This window comes from Podarcis pityusensis (assembly GCF_964106645.2).
Source record: "Podarcis pityusensis genome assembly, chromosome: 13".
Taxonomy (NCBI): Eukaryota; Metazoa; Chordata; class Lepidosauria; order Squamata; family Lacertidae; genus Podarcis; species Podarcis pityusensis.
The window spans coordinates 42539936-42560573 of NC_138038.1; the positions used below are offsets into that span (position 1 = coordinate 42539936).

At 43.0% G+C, this 20638-nt stretch overlaps 2 protein-coding genes across 4 annotated transcripts in view; both read left to right on the plus strand.

The window, feature by feature from the left end:
* The window catches only part of LOC308461335 (vomeronasal type-2 receptor 26-like), a 67508-nt gene that overhangs the window by 45388 nt on the left and 1482 nt on the right, over positions 1-20638 (plus strand). Inside the window, exons 1-5 of one of the 3 annotated variants that reach the window (XM_080978187.1) lie at positions 10326-10467; positions 12466-12757; positions 13900-14760; positions 15616-15843; positions 20365-20491. In XM_080978187.1, the coding sequence (XP_080834313.1) occupies positions 12629-12757; positions 13900-14760; positions 15616-15843; positions 20365-20491 (1345 nt within the window). In that variant the 5' untranslated portion in view covers positions 10326-10467; positions 12466-12628. Of the gene's footprint in view, positions 1-10325; positions 10468-12103; positions 12157-12465; positions 12758-13899; positions 14761-15615; positions 15844-20364; positions 20492-20638 lie in introns of those variants that run through there. The other 2 variants (XM_080978186.1, XM_080978188.1) reach the window with 2 other exon arrangements.
* On the plus strand, positions 822-5668 carry LOC308461341 (vomeronasal type-2 receptor 26-like). Its single transcript, XM_080978195.1, has 4 exons — positions 822-1678; positions 2188-2415; positions 2943-3069; positions 4757-5668. The coding sequence occupies exons 1-4, from the start codon at positions 842-844 to the stop codon at positions 5656-5658; spliced, it is 2094 nt and encodes a 697-aa protein (XP_080834321.1). The 5' UTR covers positions 822-841; the 3' UTR covers positions 5659-5668.

Genomic DNA, 20638 nt, shown 5'->3' on the forward strand with positions numbered 1-20638 from the left:
GGAATTGCTTACTGGATAAAAGAAATAAGATTTTAGGCACCAGTGGAAAAATTAGTGAGGAGGGCATGTCAAATAAGCTGGGGAAGTGGGGAAAATGCTTACAGCTACAAAAAACATACAGGTAGGAGCCAAAAAAATAACTATTCCTCTTTAGCACACCCAACATAATTAAAGATACAGAGAAGTTATGGCAAACTGCAGATACAATCCAGTTCCGCAGGCGAACAGTGAAAGTAGTTAGCAGCTGATTCACAAGTGAAATAAATGTTCATAAATAAAGTCTGAGAAGAATCAGGACAGTTTTGCTGTGTGATAGGGCATGTGCATCATGAAGAAGAAAGACGAAGCTCCAGAGAAGAAATGTGCATCTAACCCAAGTTGCAATTCTGACAAAGCCAGATAATATCCAGGAAATCTGCTGTTGGGGGCATGGCATGTTCCCCCATCCAGTTTTATCCATTGCACAAGACCCTGCCAAATTTTGCAATAGCATAAAAAAACTTTTGTTTGTTTTTAAGTGAAGTAGACACAATGCCCTGCTCCAGACATCAAGTGTTAACAAGATTCATAAAAATAGTAAAAAAGAGACAGTGCCCCTCTCCATTCAGCAAAGCACAGGTTTCCAAACCACTAATGGGAGATGATCCCAGTTTTCAGCCCATCTGCATGTATGTCTTTTGTATAACTGAGAGAGATGCACCAAACCCTGAAATGTTGACAAAGCGCATATATGACTAACAGGGTTCACCACATAATGTATATGAATACTTTGAAATGAATCTACTTTGTCTCTTCTATTCTTCCATTTACTTTTTAGCTCATTTATGGCTCTGCTCCAGTGATGAATGATAAAAGCCCAGGGCTTCCCTTCTACCAGATGGCAGCCTCAGAAGCCCTTCAGTATGAGGGAATTCTCTCTTTGCTTCTGCATTTCAGGTGGACATGGATTGGAGTCGTTGCAATGGACAATGACAATGGAGAAAGATTTCTGCAAACCATCTCTCCAGTATTTACCAAGAGAGGTGTCTGCTTTGCATTCCTAGAAAGAATCCCCAGTTTAAGTTTTATTTCTGAAATAAATGGCATGCAACAACAGGGGGCAATTATAATTCATAAAATTTTTAGCAGCACAGCTAATATAATAATTGCCTATGGAGAATCTTATTACATGACAATTTTGAGATGGATTCCATACCTATCAGTACATGATGACATGACATACAATATAAAAAGTAAAGTATGGATAATAACGGCCCAGGTTGAGTTCGCTTCAGTAGTTATTCAAAGGAACTGGGATGCAGGAATATTCAATGGTGCTATATCCTTTGAAATTCACTTCAGAAACCCACCAGAATTTCATCAATATGTTGTGCACAGAAACCCTTTCAACACATATGGGGACGGTTTTATCAGGGACTTCTGGCAACAGGCCTTTGAATGTGTGTTCCCGGATATGACTGCAGACAAGGTGGAGGGGAATATTTGCACCGGAGAAGAGAAGCTGGAGAGCCTTCCTGGATCATTTTTTGAAATGAGTATGACAGGCCACAGTTACAGTATCCACTGTGCTGTCTACGCCATGGCCCATGCTTTAAATGCCATGTTCACATCCAGACTCAGGCACAGAGAAATGGCATACAGAGGGAGAGGGAAGAATCAGAATCAACAGTTTTGGCAGGTAATAGGCTAAACATCCTCAACTGGAAGAGGCCTGTTATTCCCCCACAAGATATGGGTTTCCAAAAAGTTGTCAACTTGCTCATTCGTCTCAGACAAGGAAAATCACTCCATGGTAGAAGTTTGCAGACCACTAATATGTTACTGCATTCACAGATAAGAAGCAGCGGTAATGATCAAGAGAGATGTTCAGCATTCTCTTTATCCCATATACACAAAATCCTCCCTCAGAGCATGTGGTTGCACACCACTGTGGTGTCTCCTGAGATGAAGAGGGCAGAGGGAAAGTGGTGTGGGGAGGGGGAGATAAAGAAAGGTTGTTAAAACGAAGTGAGGGATGTGGGAGAGAGAAAATTGGTGGTCTCTCCATCCCTGGACCTGACTCCACTCACAGTTGACTGTATCACCGCCCACCATTTGCTGTAGGTCCTGCCCACAGCATAAAGATACCTTAGCCATGTATTAGAACTGCAGCCTTTTACAAACGTGCTTTTTCTGTTTTCAATCTAGCTCCATCACTTTCTGAGAAGTATCTCATTTAACAATACAGCTGGAGATGTGGTCTTCATCAACCAGAATGGTGAGGTGGTATCTAGCTTGAATATTGTCAATTGGATTATATTCTCCAACCAAAGTTTGCAAAGAGTGAGTGTTGGGAGGATAGATCCACAGGCTTCTGCAAACCCATCATTCATCCTTGATGAAGATGCCATAACATGGAACAGTTGGTTTAATCAGGTAGGACTGTATAATTAGATAATTCCAAGGAGATTCATTCTTGCATACGCAATGAATATTCACCTGCATGTCTACTCATTGTCTTTTAAACTACATGTTACTGTGTAGAATATGACCAAAGCATCCAAGTACCACATTAAGAGCCAAAAGCTTACTGCTAGAAGTCACTCAAGGAATAAAGGCAAATATTTTATTTTATTATATTTGTGAATATTTTATAAATATTTCTTAACATTATAAAATACTGATTTTTAACTGAAGAAAAGAGGATAGATAAGCCCCAAGATTCTGCCTTTCTTGCTAAAAAGTGGGGAACTGCTATGTAATCACAAAACCTACACATCCCAGAACAATAGAGGGAGTATGACATCACTTCAACCATTACTACTACTAAAAATATATAGCCATTCTACATATTGCTGAAAGGCTGACTCAGCTTTGCATCATAGAGAGGGGCCCAGGAACATGAAGATTTCCAAACTCATTGTTCTCTTGCTGATCCTTCTGCTCTTTCATTTATATAATAGACTCAGCCTCTTTCTCTCTGTACTGAGACATGTCTTCCAGGATCCAGGAAGAAAGTGAAGGAGGGACAGCCACCTTGCTGCTACGATTGCATCCCATGTGCAGAGGGGAAGATTGCAAACCAGTATGGTAGGGAAAATAAATAGATCCAGACTCAAAAGTAATAATTGAAAGGTGTTGTAAGGACAGTTGAGTTTACGTTTCAAAATACATAATCTACTGTGTGTGTGATCCTGCCTCTTTCTGATCATTGCCTTTCAGATAGTTTAAATATGCTAATCAAATGAGAATGACCATGCATCCAGAGTAGTTGGATGGTATGTGGTTCAAAGCATTTCTTCTTCTTCTTCTTCTTCTTCTTCTTCTTCTTCTTCGTCTTCGTCTTCGTCTTCTTCTTAGTCTTCTTCTTCTTTGGCAAGACCCACAAACCAGCTCCTTGTTAGAATAAAATTCACACTGACACAGAATCTTGGTTTAAGGCTATTGGGCAAAATTTTGCGCCACAACTTTATTGATTACAGAAATGTGAGTGGCCTCTTTCTGATCATTGCCTTCAAGATAATCTAAATATGCCAGTTGGATGGTATGTGGTTCAAAGCATTTCTTCTTCTTCTTCTTCTTCTTCTTCTTCTTCTTCTTCTTCGATCACTCATTGATTGATTGATCACTCAAGATTGTCTTCCATAAACACAGTTTTAACAATGAGTCTGTAAGTGACTGTGGAGGTCAGTTCTGGATCCACACGTCCTTCCACAGTGGGGACTTTGGTTTCCGGAACAGAGTTTATCATGATGTGGATTGGCCAAGCGTGCCTTTCTCTTTGCACATTTCTATCTTGCGTCCTGAGCATATCTAGAGGGGGCCTTGGCACTCCTTCTGACTTGCACAGGCTGCACCCAGGCTAGTGTGAATAAACATTCAGATGGCAACGGCACTGGCTGTGGCACTTACAGGACCACATAACTCTGAACCAATTAAATTCAAGAATACTGTGGTAATTAAATATAGTGGTACCTCGGGTTAAGAACTTAATTTGTTCTGGTGTCCGTTCTTAACCTAAAACTGTTCTTCACCTGAGGTACCACTATAGCTAATTGGGCCTCCCGCTGCTGCCGTGCTGCTGCCGCACAATTTCTGTTCTCATTCTGAAGCAAAGTTATTATCCTGAGGTACTATTTCTGGGTTAGCAGAGTCTGTAACATGAAGCATCTGTAACCTGAAGCATCTGTAACCCAAGGTACCACTGTACAGAGACTCATACCATATAACGTTTTGACATACTGAGTATGCTCAGACTGTGGTCAGACTATTACCGGTAACTGGAGTGAAATACAATACTGAGGTGAAATCGAATCCTGAAATAAAATTTTAGCAGACCATGAGGAAACTCCTTCATTTAAACTGTGATTTGGACTAATCATAAGGAGACAACAAAGTGCATTAGGAGGAAATGGGGTGAGGCAAACAAAGTGTTTTGATTGGATAGGAAATTAAACTTAATGGAATGTGTGGAATTTATGCCAAACGTAAAAAACTGTTTGGAACTCTTTATATGATGTTTAGTTGTTTTGTGCAGAATTAAACACTTTGGACTTTTCCCCTCACAGTCTCATGTGTTTTATTGGCATATCCATGAGACAGAGAAAGCTTAGTTTGCAACAATACCATATTACCATCAGACAGCACAATACCATTAATACCATCAGACAGTACAAAACATGTGCTTTGAATTAAATAAGTCTCTTTTCTTCTCAGACATAAAATAAAATTTTCAGCAAGCTGAAAAGTATCACCTAATATATTTATTTTCCCCCAGATATGAATGACTGTAATAAATGCTCAGACAAACACTATCCAAGCAAGAACCAGGATGTATGTCTACCCAAGGATATCAGCTTCTTGTCTTATGAAGAACCTTTGGGCTTAGGTTTAGCCTGCTTCTCTCTTTTCCTTTCCCTGATCACAGTTCTGGTACTAGGTATATTTATGAAACACCATGACACACCCATTGTCATTGCAAACAACCGAAACCTCACCTACACTCTCCTCATCTCTCTCCTGCTCTGCTTCCTTTGTGCTTTGCTCTTCATTGGCCGACCTGAGAAGGTGACGTGCCTCCTCCGGCAACCAACTTTTGGCATCATCTTCTCAACCGCTGTTTCTTGTGTCCTGGCAAAAACCTTCATGGTGGTTTTAGCCTTCATGGCTACAAAACCAGAATCCAGGATGAGGAAATGGGTGGGCAAAGGACTAGGCCACTCCATTCTCCTTTTCTGCTCCATTGTTCAAGCAGGGATATGCACTGTGTGGCTGGCAACCTCTCCCCCATACCCAGATGTGGACATGCACTCAGTGATGGAAGAAATCATACTAGAATGTAATGAAGGGTCTGTAACAATGTTTTACTGTGTCCTCATCTTCATGAGCTGCCTGGCCATTGTAAGTTTTGCTGTGGCTTTCCTTGCCAGGAAGTTACCAGACAGTTTCAATGAAGCCAAGTTTATCACTTTCAGCATGTTGGTCTTCTGCAGTGTTTGGCTGTCCTTTATTCCCTCCTACCTGAGCACCAAGGGAAAATACATGGTAGCTGTGGAGATCTTCTCCATCTTAGCCTCCGGTGGTGGGTTGCTGGGTTGCATCTTCTTCCCCAAATGTTACATTATCATTCTGAGGCCTGAGCTGAACAATAGGGATCAGCTAATAAGGAAGAAAAATTAAAGAAATGAGAAACCTGCCCTTTGCTGCATTTTGTGTTTTTCTTTGTGTTTACACTAGAATATTTGGATATATAAGGTCAGCTGCTGCCTTTTATAATTTTTTCTAGAGTCCGAATTCCCATCGTTGAAATTTTCTTTGTAAAATTGACTTATTTGCTTTGAGGAAAACAATCATACATTTACACATACATTATTCTCTTGCAGAATGTGTTGACAAGAAGACTCAGAGCAATTCTTGCCAAAATATACATGTAAGCAAAATCTCTATCTAGCCTTAATTCTCACAGATTTCAGCATAATGTGAAACTGTACTATTGCAGGCCATGGAATATTTGAGTATTCATTTATGGTCTATTGTTCTGTACTGCTCACAGTCAGATTTCATCATCAACCTGAAGTAGGAATACTTTATTGTCACTGTACCACTTGGTTTACAGTGAGATTAAACCTCCAAGCTGTATCCAAAAGCAAATGCACTGTCTCCACCATTGTTTCCCATGGCATTGATTTCCATATATCATCTATGTACTGTGAAATAATTTATCCCCCACTGAAATGGGTTCCCTCCCCGCAAGATTTTTTCTGAATCAGGTCTCCTTGGTGAAACTCAGAGAACTAGATAAGAAAGTGTGAATGATTTCTGCCCTGGTGCTTGGAAAACATGGCAAGAAAGAACCATGCACAGTTCACTGGGCAAAACATTTGACAAAGCCACAACTGAAAAGTTTTATTTTCAAGAAAACAAGTGATGGATGAGAACACTATATTCTTAATACTGTTGAATTGTCTTTTTAAATGTGAAGGTTCATTATTGTTTCACAAGATGTGTAGGGCCAGAGCAAATAACAAGACCCAGTTTTACAGCTGTGAAACAGTATAGCAATTGCTGCTATGTTATGTTAATTAAGCTGTATCAGCAATTGGGTATAATATATAAAGAGCAGCACCTAGCTCTCTCAGTACCCTGGGGGATGGGTTGGTGGTTGGGTCATGCTTGTTGATATATTTAGTGTAAAAGGAGTTTTTATTTTTGTTATTAAAACCTTGTAAAAGTTATTTTTGAGTTCCTTGTAATACGTGGTCTCCCCAGCAAGCTTTCTGCAGTGCAACTAAACTGCAAAAAACCCCAAACAAATACAAATATGTATAATATTTGTGGCAAGTATATTGTTGTACTTTCCACTGACTGTTGGCATCCTTCAGCCAATGTTTGATGAGCAGATAAAATTAGACCTAGGTTGCATCTGTTTTCCCATAACAGACCTCAGCTTTCTGGAATCCAGGCTTAACCTCTGAATTATACCTCCTGTTATACAACTCTTAAAGGCACAAAGCCACTGCTTTCTCTTAGTTTCAACCATAAACCAGAGCCTATGTTGCCAGCTTGTACTCCCTCCTCTGGGAGTAAGGCCTATTAAATCTTAAAACACTTATTTCTGCGTAGACATCTGTACTGTTATACAGCAAGCTAACTATGTTTGTTAATGATTGTCTGTAAGATTATGTGCCCCCCTTGCAGAAAGTCCAAGTATTCAAGTGGAGACAGGAATGGAAGGAAGTAGAACTAATAATAATGATAATGATAATAATAACTTTGTTATTTATAACCCACCCTTCTGGCTGTGTTCCCCAGCCAATTTAACACAGTAAAACATATTATTTCTTTTCTTGTTATCTGCTTTCAATCCCCCTAGAGCAGGGATGGGAAGCCTATAGCCCTCCAGATATTGCTAGACTACAGCCCTCATCATTGCTGACCATTTTCCATACTGACTAGGGTTGGTGGGTTTTGGAATCCATCAACATCTGGAGTGCCACACATCCCCAACCCCTGCCCTAGTGGAAGTGAAGCAGAATACATATTTTAAAAATAAAATGCTGAAGTTTGCAGATGAAGCCAGAGACATCAGCATCACTGAATGTATTTGGACACTGAATTAAAATTCACCAAAAAGCTGGAAAGTCAGGCTAAGCAACTTTGGGAATCCTGTCCACCATCACCTGGGTCTGGATGAACTGTGGAGTCTGAGAGACTTTAAGAATCCTCTTTCTCCCTATGGTGGCAGCTGACATAGGCTGACAGTATTAGGAGAGATTTTGCATAAGGCTCTATAAAAGGAGTAATACAGGAGAGCATGGGGCACCAATTCAACCTCTCCGGAATCATAGAGGCATTTGCCCATGGGGGTGTGGGCAAACGTTTGCCCAGGCCATTGCGGAAGGAGGCTAAGAGGAAGGGGACACAACTGTAATCCCCAGAACAGCAAAGAGTGGTCATTGCACACATACCACATGGCTGGTGTGAATCCAGGTGCACTCAGCCAAATTCCAAGATGCTGACCACACCATGCTAATTTTGCAGTCTTCTATTAGCAACACTCTCATTTTCTCAGCCATTTTCCAGGATCACTGTCTTTCAGATCCATGTTCTTTCTGCTAGGTCACTTGGCTTTCCTGGACCTCTGCCTATCCTCCTTTGCCATCCCAAGATCTCTCTTGGATTTCCTTGCCCAACATTAGATCATCTCCTTCCAGAGCTGCATGGCACAAATCTTCTTTCTCCATGTGTTTGTAGGCTGCAAGATGCTCCTGCTGGTAGCCATGGCAATTGAACAGTATGTGGCATTTTCCCATCCCCTCCATTATGCCTCATGAGCCGGCCTCATTGCATGGCACTTCTCCTTGCCTCATAGGCTGGTGGGCTCCTCCATGGCACTGTGCAATTGCGTTTCATCATTAATGTGCCTTTCTGTGGGCAAAATCAAGTGGACAGCTTCTTCTGTGTCCTCCCATTGGTCATCAAGTTGGCTTGCATTGACACAAATCCCTTGGAGGTCATGATGGTCACCAACAGTGGAATTTTGTCACTAGTTTCTTTTATTGGCCTGCTCATCTCATATGGATTCATCCTCTACACAATCCACTCCAGGGGTCCCTCTGAAGGGACCACCAAGGCTGCCTCCACATGCACCTCTCACCTCATTGTGGTCACCATGTACTTTGGGCCCTGTTTGTTTATTTACCTGCGTCCATCAGCCCGGTTCATGATCGATAAAGTGTTTTCTGTCTTCTATACCTGTGCCACCCCCTTGCTACACCCAACCATCTATGCTTTGAAGAACAAGGAGATAAAGGCTACCATTAGAAGCCTTTCAGCAAGGCTTTCTGGGCAGGTTTCCACTCAGTGACATCCCAAACATTAGACAGCATGAGGCAGCCACCTCTAGCAGATGATTTTGGCTGTCACAGAATAATAGTAAATGGTCAGTTATTTAATATGCATTTATACATGGTGGAAAAAGTTAATAAGGATAAGTTTCCCCAGTCTCCTGATTGTATAACCCAGGCTGATCCAATGGAGCTGAAATATTGCACATTCTTGAACAATAGACTTTGCTGTCACAAGGGATTGTCAGCGGTTTGGATGAAGACCAATCCAAACTGGATCATGTAAAGCTTGGGCCAAGTCAAGTGAAGATTGTCCCATTTTGAGATGGGCCACGTGGAGTGATCTGGAGTTTTGAATGGTTGAGTGGTGGATAGGAAGGCTGCCAGGGTCTATTTCACCATCATGTCCCCTGCAGAAACCTCTGTTCAGCAGTTGGTTAGGGCAGGGTTTGATCCTGCTGGTTCCAGGGTGCTCCTATGCAAGCAGCACTCATCAGGATTCAATTTCTGTTCTCAGTTGGGGGTGGAGGAAGAGGATCCATCATCTCCTTTTTATTATATGAAATATCACAAAAATATTACAAATCAAACTTTGATTGCTGTGCACAGATTGCATTTTTAGAATATGTGTGTGTTAAGCTATAATATCATTCTCCCTTTATTAAAAAAACAATTGCCTCTCCATATTCAGGGAGAGTGTTCTGTCTAAAGAGCCACAGGTTCCCTGAACCTGCAATTGCCAGTTGGTTACAGCAGGGATATTTAAGTATTAATCATTCATCCTTCAGCCTATTAAATACAGTTTAAAACAACATTAGACCATCTTTCAGGTTTCTGCGTCGCAGTTTGTACAGAGCTTTAGGCACCAGTGGCTGGTGAAGTCATTTGGGTAATGGGGGCAGAAAATGGCACAGATATGAGGGCTTTGCACAGTTCCATCACCTTCAACCTGGGGTGATCAACCAGCCGGGACTCAGGGCAATTTTGGGTGCAGGTAGAGCTAACGGGGTACCCAGAATAGATCGCTGGTTTGGTACTGGGTAATTTGCTACTTTACCCAGTGCTTGAAGACTGAGATTCTACCCAATGGTTTAATCACCAAAAGTTTTGATGTTTTGCTATTAGTGAGTCTAAAACTCCAGGCCAGCCAACTTGTCTACAAGCAAATTCTTTCCCAGATCTGAATATGGCAACTGTTATCAACCATAGCAAGGTCAGCAGGTACAAGAAAAATGAAGTGGTTAGATGGAATGACCCTTAGGGAGAAAAGCTATGTTAGATCATGACCTGAAAAGGAAAATACATTTTAAAAGCATGATAATTAATTGACCCAAATTGAGAGTGGAAATAATAAGGGAGGGTGGGAGGGTGTTACTCTTCACCCAGCCATACCGCCCTTTTAAGCCTCACTGCAGGCCAGAAAAGGCAGCAGACAATAGCCACAGCCAGCAAGGCATGGCGCTCCAGGAGGAACCAGTGAGCAGCCCATTTATGGTGCCTTTTGGGTTGGAAAGACCCCTCCCCTTTGAGATCCAACAGCCAAGAATAATTCCTCTCCAAAGGCCAGCATATGTGTGTGCCTAGGCCATCGGGGAAGGAGGCTGAGAGTGAGGTTACGAAACTGTCACCCCGTGGGAAAGTGGTGAGCAGCCATTGTTCTCATGCCACATGGTTGATGTGGATCCAGGTCCACTCAACCAAATTCCAAGATGCTGAAAACACCATAATACATTTTGAAGTCTCCATTTTTTACAAGGTCTTCTATTATGAACTTCAAACTTCAAAATTCACCAATACACCACTGGTCCCTTATTATCTACTGAAAGGGAATTAAACACAACAGTTCTGAATCTGTCACAAACACATTTTCTTCTGCAATTCCACAGGGGTTCACAAGCATTGAATAAATAACTAAATTCCAGCTTGGTTATTAACAGGGCTATAATTAAATCTGGTGCTCCTCAAAAAACCCTGTGGACTTTCAGTGGCCACTTGCAGAAGTAACATAAAAGATACCAAAATTAACCAGAATAATTTAAATAGGGTGTGGGATCCACAAGTCTGATCTTACATACTCCCAGATTGCATCATCTCAGGAAACGTTACTACCATTCAAATGATACAATTTTATCCTGGAGAAGTTAATTATAATATTGCTAGAGAAATCATGGGTTCCATGTAGAACAAAGAGTTGGTTTTTTAGTGAGAATGGTGGTTTTAGTGTTCTTGCTGCTGGAACTGATTTCTTATAATGTATGTGAGGCTCACATAGCAAAATGCATGCTCCAAGGTCCACACAATCCACTTCACACGTATCATCAGCCAGGAGATTTCATCATTGGTGGCATTGTTTTCCATGGTGCCTTCATCTCCTCTCCAGCCACATTCACTGAGGAACCCCCACCAACCCTGCCTGAAGAGCTTGTGTAAGAACTAAGCCACTCTTCCGTTACAGCAGAGAAACGATCAGACCTAGAGTCACAGCCTGAGAGTAATGACTAAGGCTGCAAACCTCTACCCGTTTACCTAAGAATAACAACTTTGCAAATCAGTGGGACATAGGCTGATGTAAAAATCCATAAGAATGTCTTGGGAATTAAGAGAATACTGAAGAAGCTCCCATTTCTCAATAGGAAAAATAAATATAAATGTTTTGAAATGTATGAATGTTTATCTGTCTGGGAGAACCATTTGATCAGCTAATTTTTATAGACCTTATCTGAACTAGAGTGTTAGTAAGAATGTATTTTTGAAAAACCTGTTCTGAAGCTGAATATCCTTATGCTTTCATTTTCTGAACTTAAACTAAGGTTTGTTTCAGCACTGAAAGGTGCTTATTATGAAGTATAGAATTTAGTGAATTCCAACGACCATCACTGACTCATGAAAAAGAAGTCACTGCAGGGAGAGACCAGAGAGACCAGAGACTTTGTAAGTGTCAGAAAAAGACCTCAGACATGTAAGGGAAGTCGTCCCATGGGCCCCACATTAGCAACCCCTACTCTACATACTATTAACCTTAAAAGATTGGTACAAAAGTAACAACATGAATTTCAACAGGGACAAATGCAATCTAAGATGATGAACACTTGGCTTGCCAGTAGTACATGACAAAAAAACTCAATGGATCTGCATCAACAGAAGTATAGTGTCCGGATTAAAGTAAGTAATAGTACACTCTGTTCTGCCTTGGTCACCTGGAGTACTGTGTCCAGTTCTGATCACCACAATATAAGAAGGATATTGACAAACTGGAACATGTGCAGAGGAGAGCAACAAAGATGGTCTGGAAACCAAGTCAAGTCTTATGAGGAACAGATAAGGGAGTTTGGTATGTTTAGCTATGATGAGAATGAGGGAGGAATGATAGACATTTTCAAATATCTCAAGGGCTGTCACCAGGAACACACTTGTTTTCTCTTGCTCCGGAGGTTAGGACTCAAATTAGCTGCTTCAAGTTACAAGAGAGGAGATTTCAACTAAACATCAGGAAGAATTTTTCATTGATAAGAGCTGTTGAATAGTAGAATGGACTGTGAGTTAATCCGAATGAACACAATATAATTAATTGCTGTGCTGTTATGTAAAATGATAGCTCTGCTGATGTTCCTGCTGATACAGTTTGCAACTCTCATTCTAGGGTGGTGCCTAAGATTTACCAGCACATTGTGGCCTTGGCATTTGCAGTCAAGGAGATCAACAAAGACCCTCACATCTTACCCAATATCACCTTGGGCTTCCACTTATATGACAGCTATAACAATGCAAGGAGCACATATCTTGCGACACTGCTGCTTCTATCCATGGTGAAGAAATTTGTCCCTAACTATATATGTGATGTTGAAAATAATCTGACTGGGGTCATTGGAGGACTTGATTCTGAAATTTCCTTTTATGTGGCCACTGTTTTGGATATCTTTAAGATTCCACAGGTAGGACACCTATGTACAATACCTCTATTAGCTTGCATAGAGGAAGAGGCAGGTTCCTCGGAATCAGTTCCGGGTGAAGATGAAATTGGAAGGACAACCATGTAAACCACCTTGAGATCCTTGGAAAATAATGATTGTATGTAATTATAATATAAACAAACAAACATCAATAAGGGGAAATGTGCAATACCAGGAAAAAAAATGTCACTCCCCGCCCGCCTACCCGTCTTACACACACATCTAAAACTCTGTTATCCCAAAGGCCAGTGATGGGAAAGTGGGCTTCTCCCTCACCAGCTGCTTTTTGGTTATGCAGTACTTTCTGCTTAGTGCGGAGGTTGTTTAAATTGAGTAACTGGGGTAAAGGGGAAATTGCTTACAGGATAAAAGCTGACAGGTAGGTGCCAATAGTAAAATTAGTGATCAGGGCATCTCAAAAAAGCTGCTGGGAAAGAGGGGGGAAATGGCTTATAGCTGAAACAACTGACAGGTAGGTTCCAGTACCATAATTATTCTTCTTTATTGCACCAAACACAAAGAAGTTATGGAAAATTGAAGATAAAATCCAGTTCTGCAAGTGAAATAAGTGTTCATAAATAAAGTCTGAGAAGAATCAGCACAGTTTTGCTGTGTGATGGGGCATGTGCATCATGAAGAAGAAAGACGAAGCTCCAGAGAAGAAATATGAATCTGATCCAACTTGCAGTTTTGACAAAATCAGATAATGTCTAGGTAATCTGCAGCTTGGAGCATGGTATGTTCCCCATTCAGTTTTATCCATTATGCAAGACCTTGCCAAATTTTGCAATGACTCAAAAAATGTTTGGTTTTTTAAAAGTAAAGTAGACACAATGCCCTGCTCCAGTCATCGAAGTGTTAACAAAATTTCCAAAACTAAAACTAAAACAGACACAGTCCCCTGTGAAAGTCATCAAGTGAAAGGTTTAAAAATGAGAAAAGTGAGATGATCCCAGGTTTCAGCCCATCTGCATGTGTGTCTTTTGTAAAACTGAGAGAGAGGCAAACAAACACTGAAACATTGGCAAAGGGCATATTTGATTAACAGGGATCTCCACAAAATGATTATGAATACTGTGAAAGGAATCTACTTTGTCTCTTCTATTCTTCCATTTACTTTTTAGCTCATTTATGGCTCTGCTCCAGTGATGAATGATAAAAGCCCAGGGCTTCCCTTCTACCAGATGGCAGCCTCAGAAGCCCTTCAGTATGAGGGAATTCTCTCTTTGCTTCTGCATTTCAGGTGGACGTGGATTGGAGTCATTGCAATGGACAATGAAAACGGAGAAAGATTTGTGCAAACCATTTTCCCAATGTTTACCAAGAGTGGTGTGTGTTTTGCATTCCTAGAAAGAATCCCTGATTTTAGTTTTATTTCTGAAATTAATGGCATGCTACAACAGGGGGCAATTATAAACCATATAATTCTTAGCAGCAAAGCTAATGTTATGGTGGCAAATGGAGAATCTTATTCCATGGCAACTTTTAGATGGCTTCCATACCTATCAGAACATGATGACATGATAAACAATATAAAAAGCAAAGTATGGATAACAACTGCCCAGATTGAGTTTGCTTCATTTGTCTTTCAAAGGAACTGGGATTCAAGAGTATTCAATGGTGCTATAGCCTTTGAAATTCACTTTAGAAACCCACGAGGATTTAATCAGTATGTTCTGCACAGAAACCCTTCCAGCACAGATGGGGATGGTTTTATCAGGGACTTCTGGCAACAGGCCTTTGAATGTGTATTCCCAGATATGACTGCAGACAAGGTGGAGGGGAATATTTGCACCGGAGAAGAGAAGCTGGAGAACCTTCCTGGATCATTTTTTGAAATGAGCATGACAGGCCACAGTTACGGTATCCACAGTGCTGTCTACGCCATGGCCCATGCTTTACATGCCATGTTTGCATCCAGACTCAGACACAGAGGAATGGCGTACAGAGGGAGAGGGAAGAATCAGAATCTACAGTTTTGGCAGGTAATAGGCTGAACATCCTCAACTGGAAGAGACCTGTTATTCTCTGATAAAGTATGGGTTTCCAAATGTTGCTCATTGCTCTCAGAGAAAAAAAGGTTTTGTATGACAGAAGTTGGGAGGTCACTGAGATGCCACTGTATTCACAGATAACAAGCAGTAGTCATGGCCGAGAGAGATGCTCAGCATTCTCCCTATCCCATATACACCAAATCCTCCCTCAGAGCAGGTGGTCACATACCACTGTTGTGTCTCCTGAGATGAAGCGGGAAAGAGGGAAATTGGTGTGGGGCAGGGGAGATAAAGAAAGGTTGTAAATAAGGGGAGAGGGAGAGAGAGGGATGTGGAAGAGAGAAAACTGGTGGTCTCTCCATCCTTGGACCAGACTCTACTCACAGTTGACTGTATCACCACCCACCTCTTGCAATAATAATAATAATAATAATAATAATAATAATAATAATAATTTATTATTTATACCCCGCCCATTTGGCTGGGCCTCCCCAGCCACTCTGGGCGGCCTCCATAAAAACCAAAAATACAGTAAAATATCACACGTTAAAAACTTCCCTGAACAGGGCTGCCTTAAGATGTCTTCTGAATGTCAGGTAGTTGTTTATCACTTTGACATCTGCTGGAAGGGCGTTCCACAGGGCGGGCGCCACTACCGAGAAGGCCCTCTGCCTGGTTCCCTGTAGCTTTGCTTCTCGCAATGAGGGAACCGCCAGAAGGCCCTCGGCGCTGGACCTCAGCATCCGGGCAGAATGATGGGTCCTGCCCACAGGAAAAAAGATACCTCAGTCTTGTATTAGAACTGCAGTCTTTTCCAAACAATTGCCTCTTCTGTATTCAATCTAGCTCCATCACTTTCTGAGAAGTATCTCATTTAACAATACGGCAGGAGATGTGGTCTTCATCAACCAGAATGGAGAGGCAGCATCTAGCTTGGATATTGTCAATTGGATTATATTCTCCAACCAAAGTTTGCACAGAGTGAGAGTTGGGAGGATAGATCCACAGGCTCCTCCAGGCCAATCATTCATCCTTGATGAAGATGCCATAACATGGCACAGTTGGTTTAATGAGGTAGGGCCGAATTGTTAGATAATTCCAAAGAGATTCAATCTTGCATAAGCAATGATCATTCACCTGCATGTCTACTCACTGTCTTTTCAACTGCAAGTTACTATGTAGAACATGACGAATGCATCCAAGTACCAGATTAAGAGCCAAAAGCTTGCTGCTAGAAGCCACAAAATGAGTAAAGGAAAATATTTTATTAAGGATGATACAAAACAGAACACAGAGCACCTTCGTGTGAATATGGGTGCTTTGATCTAGGTCAAAAACCAGTTTTTCTATGAAAAGGCCTGGAGATAGGAGTGCAGGGTTTTTCCCCAGCCAATCAGGGCCTCTGCATTTATTTTGCCTGCAGAAGAGGGTGTACGTGGTGAAAGACCAGGAAACTATGTGGCCAAAATGGCGTCCGGCACTCTTCTCAGCTGCGCCACTGTGCTGTCCGTGCCGGTCGAAAAATCCTCCAGCCTCTTTGGCCCTTTAGCAGAGTGTTACGCAATGGTAGAAACTGCTGCACTGTGTGGGTAATAAATCAGACTTGCACGCAGGCTTCTTTCTTATCTCTAACAGCCTTTAATCGTGTAGCACAACATCGTAAATTCAGCCTTAAACACCCGGCGACAACGCGCACATCTCTCGCCTCTCTCGATCAGAACAGAAAGAGAACTCACATACACAGTAAGATTCCCGTATGTGAAACATAGCCACGCCTCATGATGTGAGACGTCACTCAGAACTGTTAACCCTGTAACTTCTGTAACTCTTCACACCCCCTCTCGTCTCGCATCCTGAGGGAAACTGTGAACACCCATTTACAGATCTCTTTGAGTTCAACTCACTTTCCATTGCCTCTTTCCCCCTTCTGGCATCTGTCTCAGGCAACTGTTGAACCTCCTCAGACCTCCCAGGTTCGCACTGCGCGAAACCAACCCACGCGCTAGTGACCTTAAACCTCTCAGGTGGCACCCCCTTCGTTGTGCGTGCAGATCGTCTGAGCACAAACTCAGGTGCTCCTCCTGACCCACTGGGGTCAGCAAGTGTGTCCTCTACATCAGAAGACTCCCCCTCTGACTTACTGCGTCTTCGGGCCTTCTGCACTTTGCTAACAGGAGACGAAGGCTCACTCTTGGGCTCTCTTTTAACAACCTGCGGAGAAACCCAACCCTGTTCTTGACCCTGTTCAGAGACTTGGTCCTCAGCAACAGGTTCAGCCTCTGACTCTCCTTCCTCCTCAGAATCAGACAGACATTCTGAGAGAACGTCAGGACCATCATTGAGTCTTGACCAACCATGCTGCTCACAGAACTCAGCATGCTTACTGATCAGAAGCTTGGTCTGATCACCTTCTGGATATGCAAACTTCCACCCCTTTCTCACAGGTTCATACCCACAGAAGATCATTTTCTGGTACCTCGGACCACCTTCCTTCCGTTGAGCCTTTGGTACAGGCACCCAGGCTTGGGAACCAAACACACGGAAGAAATGCACCTGTGGCTTTTTCTGGTGCAACAGGAAAAATGGTGTGTCACCTATAACCGGGTTATAGGACCTGTTCATCGTAAAATTGACAGCTTTCCACGCCTCACTCCAAAAGCTCTGAGGCAACCCAGAGTCACACAGTAGAACCTTGACGGCTTCAGCCAGTGTTTTACTCCTGTGCTCTGCCACGCCTCTCTCCTGAGGAGACTCAGCACCCGTCACCCTGTGACGTATTCCCTTCTGGTTGAAAAACTTCTTCAGAGCAGACCCAGTAAACTTTGCCCCACGGTCACTCCTGAACCCCTGCACCTTGGTGGAGAACCGTTGTTCCACCTCCGCAACCCAATCTTTAATCAGTTGCGCTGCCTCGCTTTGCGTCTTCAGCGAGAAAGACCAGCCATTCCGGCTAAAATCATCTGTCAGCGTCAGCACAAACCTGGCCCCACCCAGACTCGGACTCTCCATGGGCCCAACAAGGTCTGTGTGCACAAGCTCAAAAGGTTTTGTGGTTCTCTATCCTGGGATAACTGCACCTTTGTACCTTTGCCTTTCTGCACGCTTTGCACTCTAGGGATTTCCCACATGCTTTCAGTTTGCAACCCTTCGTGCATCTGGGCAACTTCTGAACATCTTCCAAACTGCAGTGCGACATTCTCCTGTGCCACAAGTGAACACAAGAATCATGACTGGGAACACTAGCACACTTCGCTTGTGCTGTCTCGGCGTCCTCCTCACCCTCCAGAGGTGTCTCCAGAACAAAGAGATTGTTCTTACATGGCACGTTGACAAGTTGTCTCCCACCCCTGGAAATGGAACAGACATCATTTTCAAAGCAAACCTTATAACCCTCCTTTACAAGAGCAGGTACAGATAAAAGACAACAATGCATCTCTGGCACAACGTAGACTTCCAGCTCCACCTGTAAAAAGGAAACAAAAACATTTGCCACGTTAGACAATGGCCTTTGTGACCCATCAGCAAATTCAACAGTTTTCCCAGCTGAAACAGCTCTGCAGTTCCGCATCTCGACACCAGGTGTCGCTCTTATCAGGTGATGGCTGGCTCCAGAATCGATAACCCAGTGCATCACCCTGTCCTCACTGGAGTTGTCCTTAAGCGTTGCCATAGAAGCAGTAAGATGATAAGGACTGTCTCCACTCTGAGTCACGTCCTCCCTTCGCGTTCCCACGCTGGCCTCCTCTCCTGGACTGGCTCCCATGGGAAACGACCTTGGAGGCATCCTGCCCGGCCTCTCTGCCTCTCTGCGGACAGGATCTTCGTAGATGACTGGTGGAACCACAGACATAACATTGACGAGTGGAGAAAGCCTGAACAGAGCTTTCAGCTGGCCTGGCCCCCCCTCTGCAACCGGATGGGCTTCCTGTGCCAGCTCGGCCCTCTCTGACACGGCGTTCCTCTTCGTCAGACAAGCGTCCTGTCACATACTGCAGAGTAAGTTCTGCGGGATTCATCGACTCCAAAGTTAGACACAAATTGTCATAACTTTTGTCCAAAGAGCTGAGCAAAATATAAACTTTCAGCTCCTCTGAAAAGTTGACTTGCAACAGCCTCAACTGGTTGAAAACAGAGAGCATCTCAGTTACATGCTGTCTGATGCTGCCACCTGGACGCAACTTCATCTCAAACAGGCGTCTAGTGGTGTGGATCTTTGCCCCAGCTGTTGTCCTGTGGTGCACTCTTTCTAGTGCCTGGTAGGCCTCAAAAGCAGTCTCAAGCCCTTCCACCAAAGGTAGCTGTGAATCCTCCAAACTGAGCACTATAGCTCCCAGGGCTTTCTGGTTGCGCCTTTGCGAGGCATGAGCAGCCGCGACATCTGCTGCTGCTGCACCGGCTGCAGCTTGCAGTGGGGGCCCTAGGACCGCCTCCCACAGCCCCTTGGCTACCAGCCAGGCCTTCAGCTTCCTGCTCCACTCCTCCCAGTTCTGTCCGTTTAACTTTTCGAACGGGACGGTATATGATTCATGGCTGTCTGCCATCTCCTCCCCTGGGGCTGAGCGTACTCACGGAACAGCAGCTCCTTCCGGCTCCCGGCTCCTCAGCTGGCTTCCCCCACACACAGGGACGTCTCAGCAGCAGCTTCCAAGCTTGCTAGCTTCCATAACCTATGCGGCCAAAATGGCGTCCGGCACTCTTCTCAGCTGCGCCACTGTGCTGTCCGTGCCGGTCGAAAAATCCTCCAGCCTCTTTGGCCCTTTAGCAGAGTGTTACGCAACGGTAGAAACTGCTGCACTGTGTGGGTAATAAATCAGACTTGCACGCAGGCTTCTTTCTTATCTCTAACAGCCTTTAATCGTGTGGCACAACATCGTAAATTCAGCCTTAAACACCCGGCGACAACGCGCACAATTCTCGCCTCTCTTGATCAGAACAGAAAGAGAACTCACATACACAGTAAGATTCCCGTATGTGAAACATAGCCACGCCTCATGATGTGAGACGTCACTCAGAACTGTTAACCCTGTAAGTTCTGAAACTCTTCACAGAAACTATGAAGTGGATGATCTGTTTGACCTTGAAGCAATCTTACATCAGAGAGTGCACATAAGTGGTTAGTTGGAGTAACTAATGGGTTTTCCTTTCCTCTGGAAGACTGCAATGTGAATTTTAAGTAAAAATAGAAATCTATATTAATATAAACATAAGAATTAGGATATCTTTACATTTACAAAATACTGATTTCAAACTGAGTTAAAGAGGATGCATTAATAGATAAGCCCCAAGATTTCACCTTTCTTGCTAAAAGGTGGAGGAATGAGCTGGTTGGGAAAGGGAGGTATAATAATACCAGAGCAAGAAAATGGGAACCGACAGCAGCAGGTACAGGAGACCGCTAGTCTTCTAAGTTCATAAGTGGAAGGGGAGGAAGCAGGAGAAGTGGTGAAGATTGAGAGAGTGAAGGAGAGAGCTGAGAGGAAAGGTGTAAAGAGCAAGTGACTGGGCATTAGGAATGGATACATTAGTCTTTAAAAAAGAGTTATCTTCTTAAAGTTTAAAAAAGAGTTACCTTCTGCTTTTTCATTTATGGTATAGACTCAGCCTCTTTCTGTCTGTACTGAGAGATGTCTTCCAGGATCCAGCAAGAAAGTAAAGGAGGGACAGCCACCTTGCTGCTACGATTGCATCCCATGTGCAGAGGGGAAGATTGCAAACCAGGATGGTAGGAGAAATAAATAGATTAAATAGATCCAGACTCAGCAGTAATAATTGAAAGGTGTTGTAAGGATAGCTGAGTTTACGTTTCAAAATAGATAATCTACTGTATGCATTATCCTGCCTCTTTGTGATCATTGCCTTTCAGTGGTAC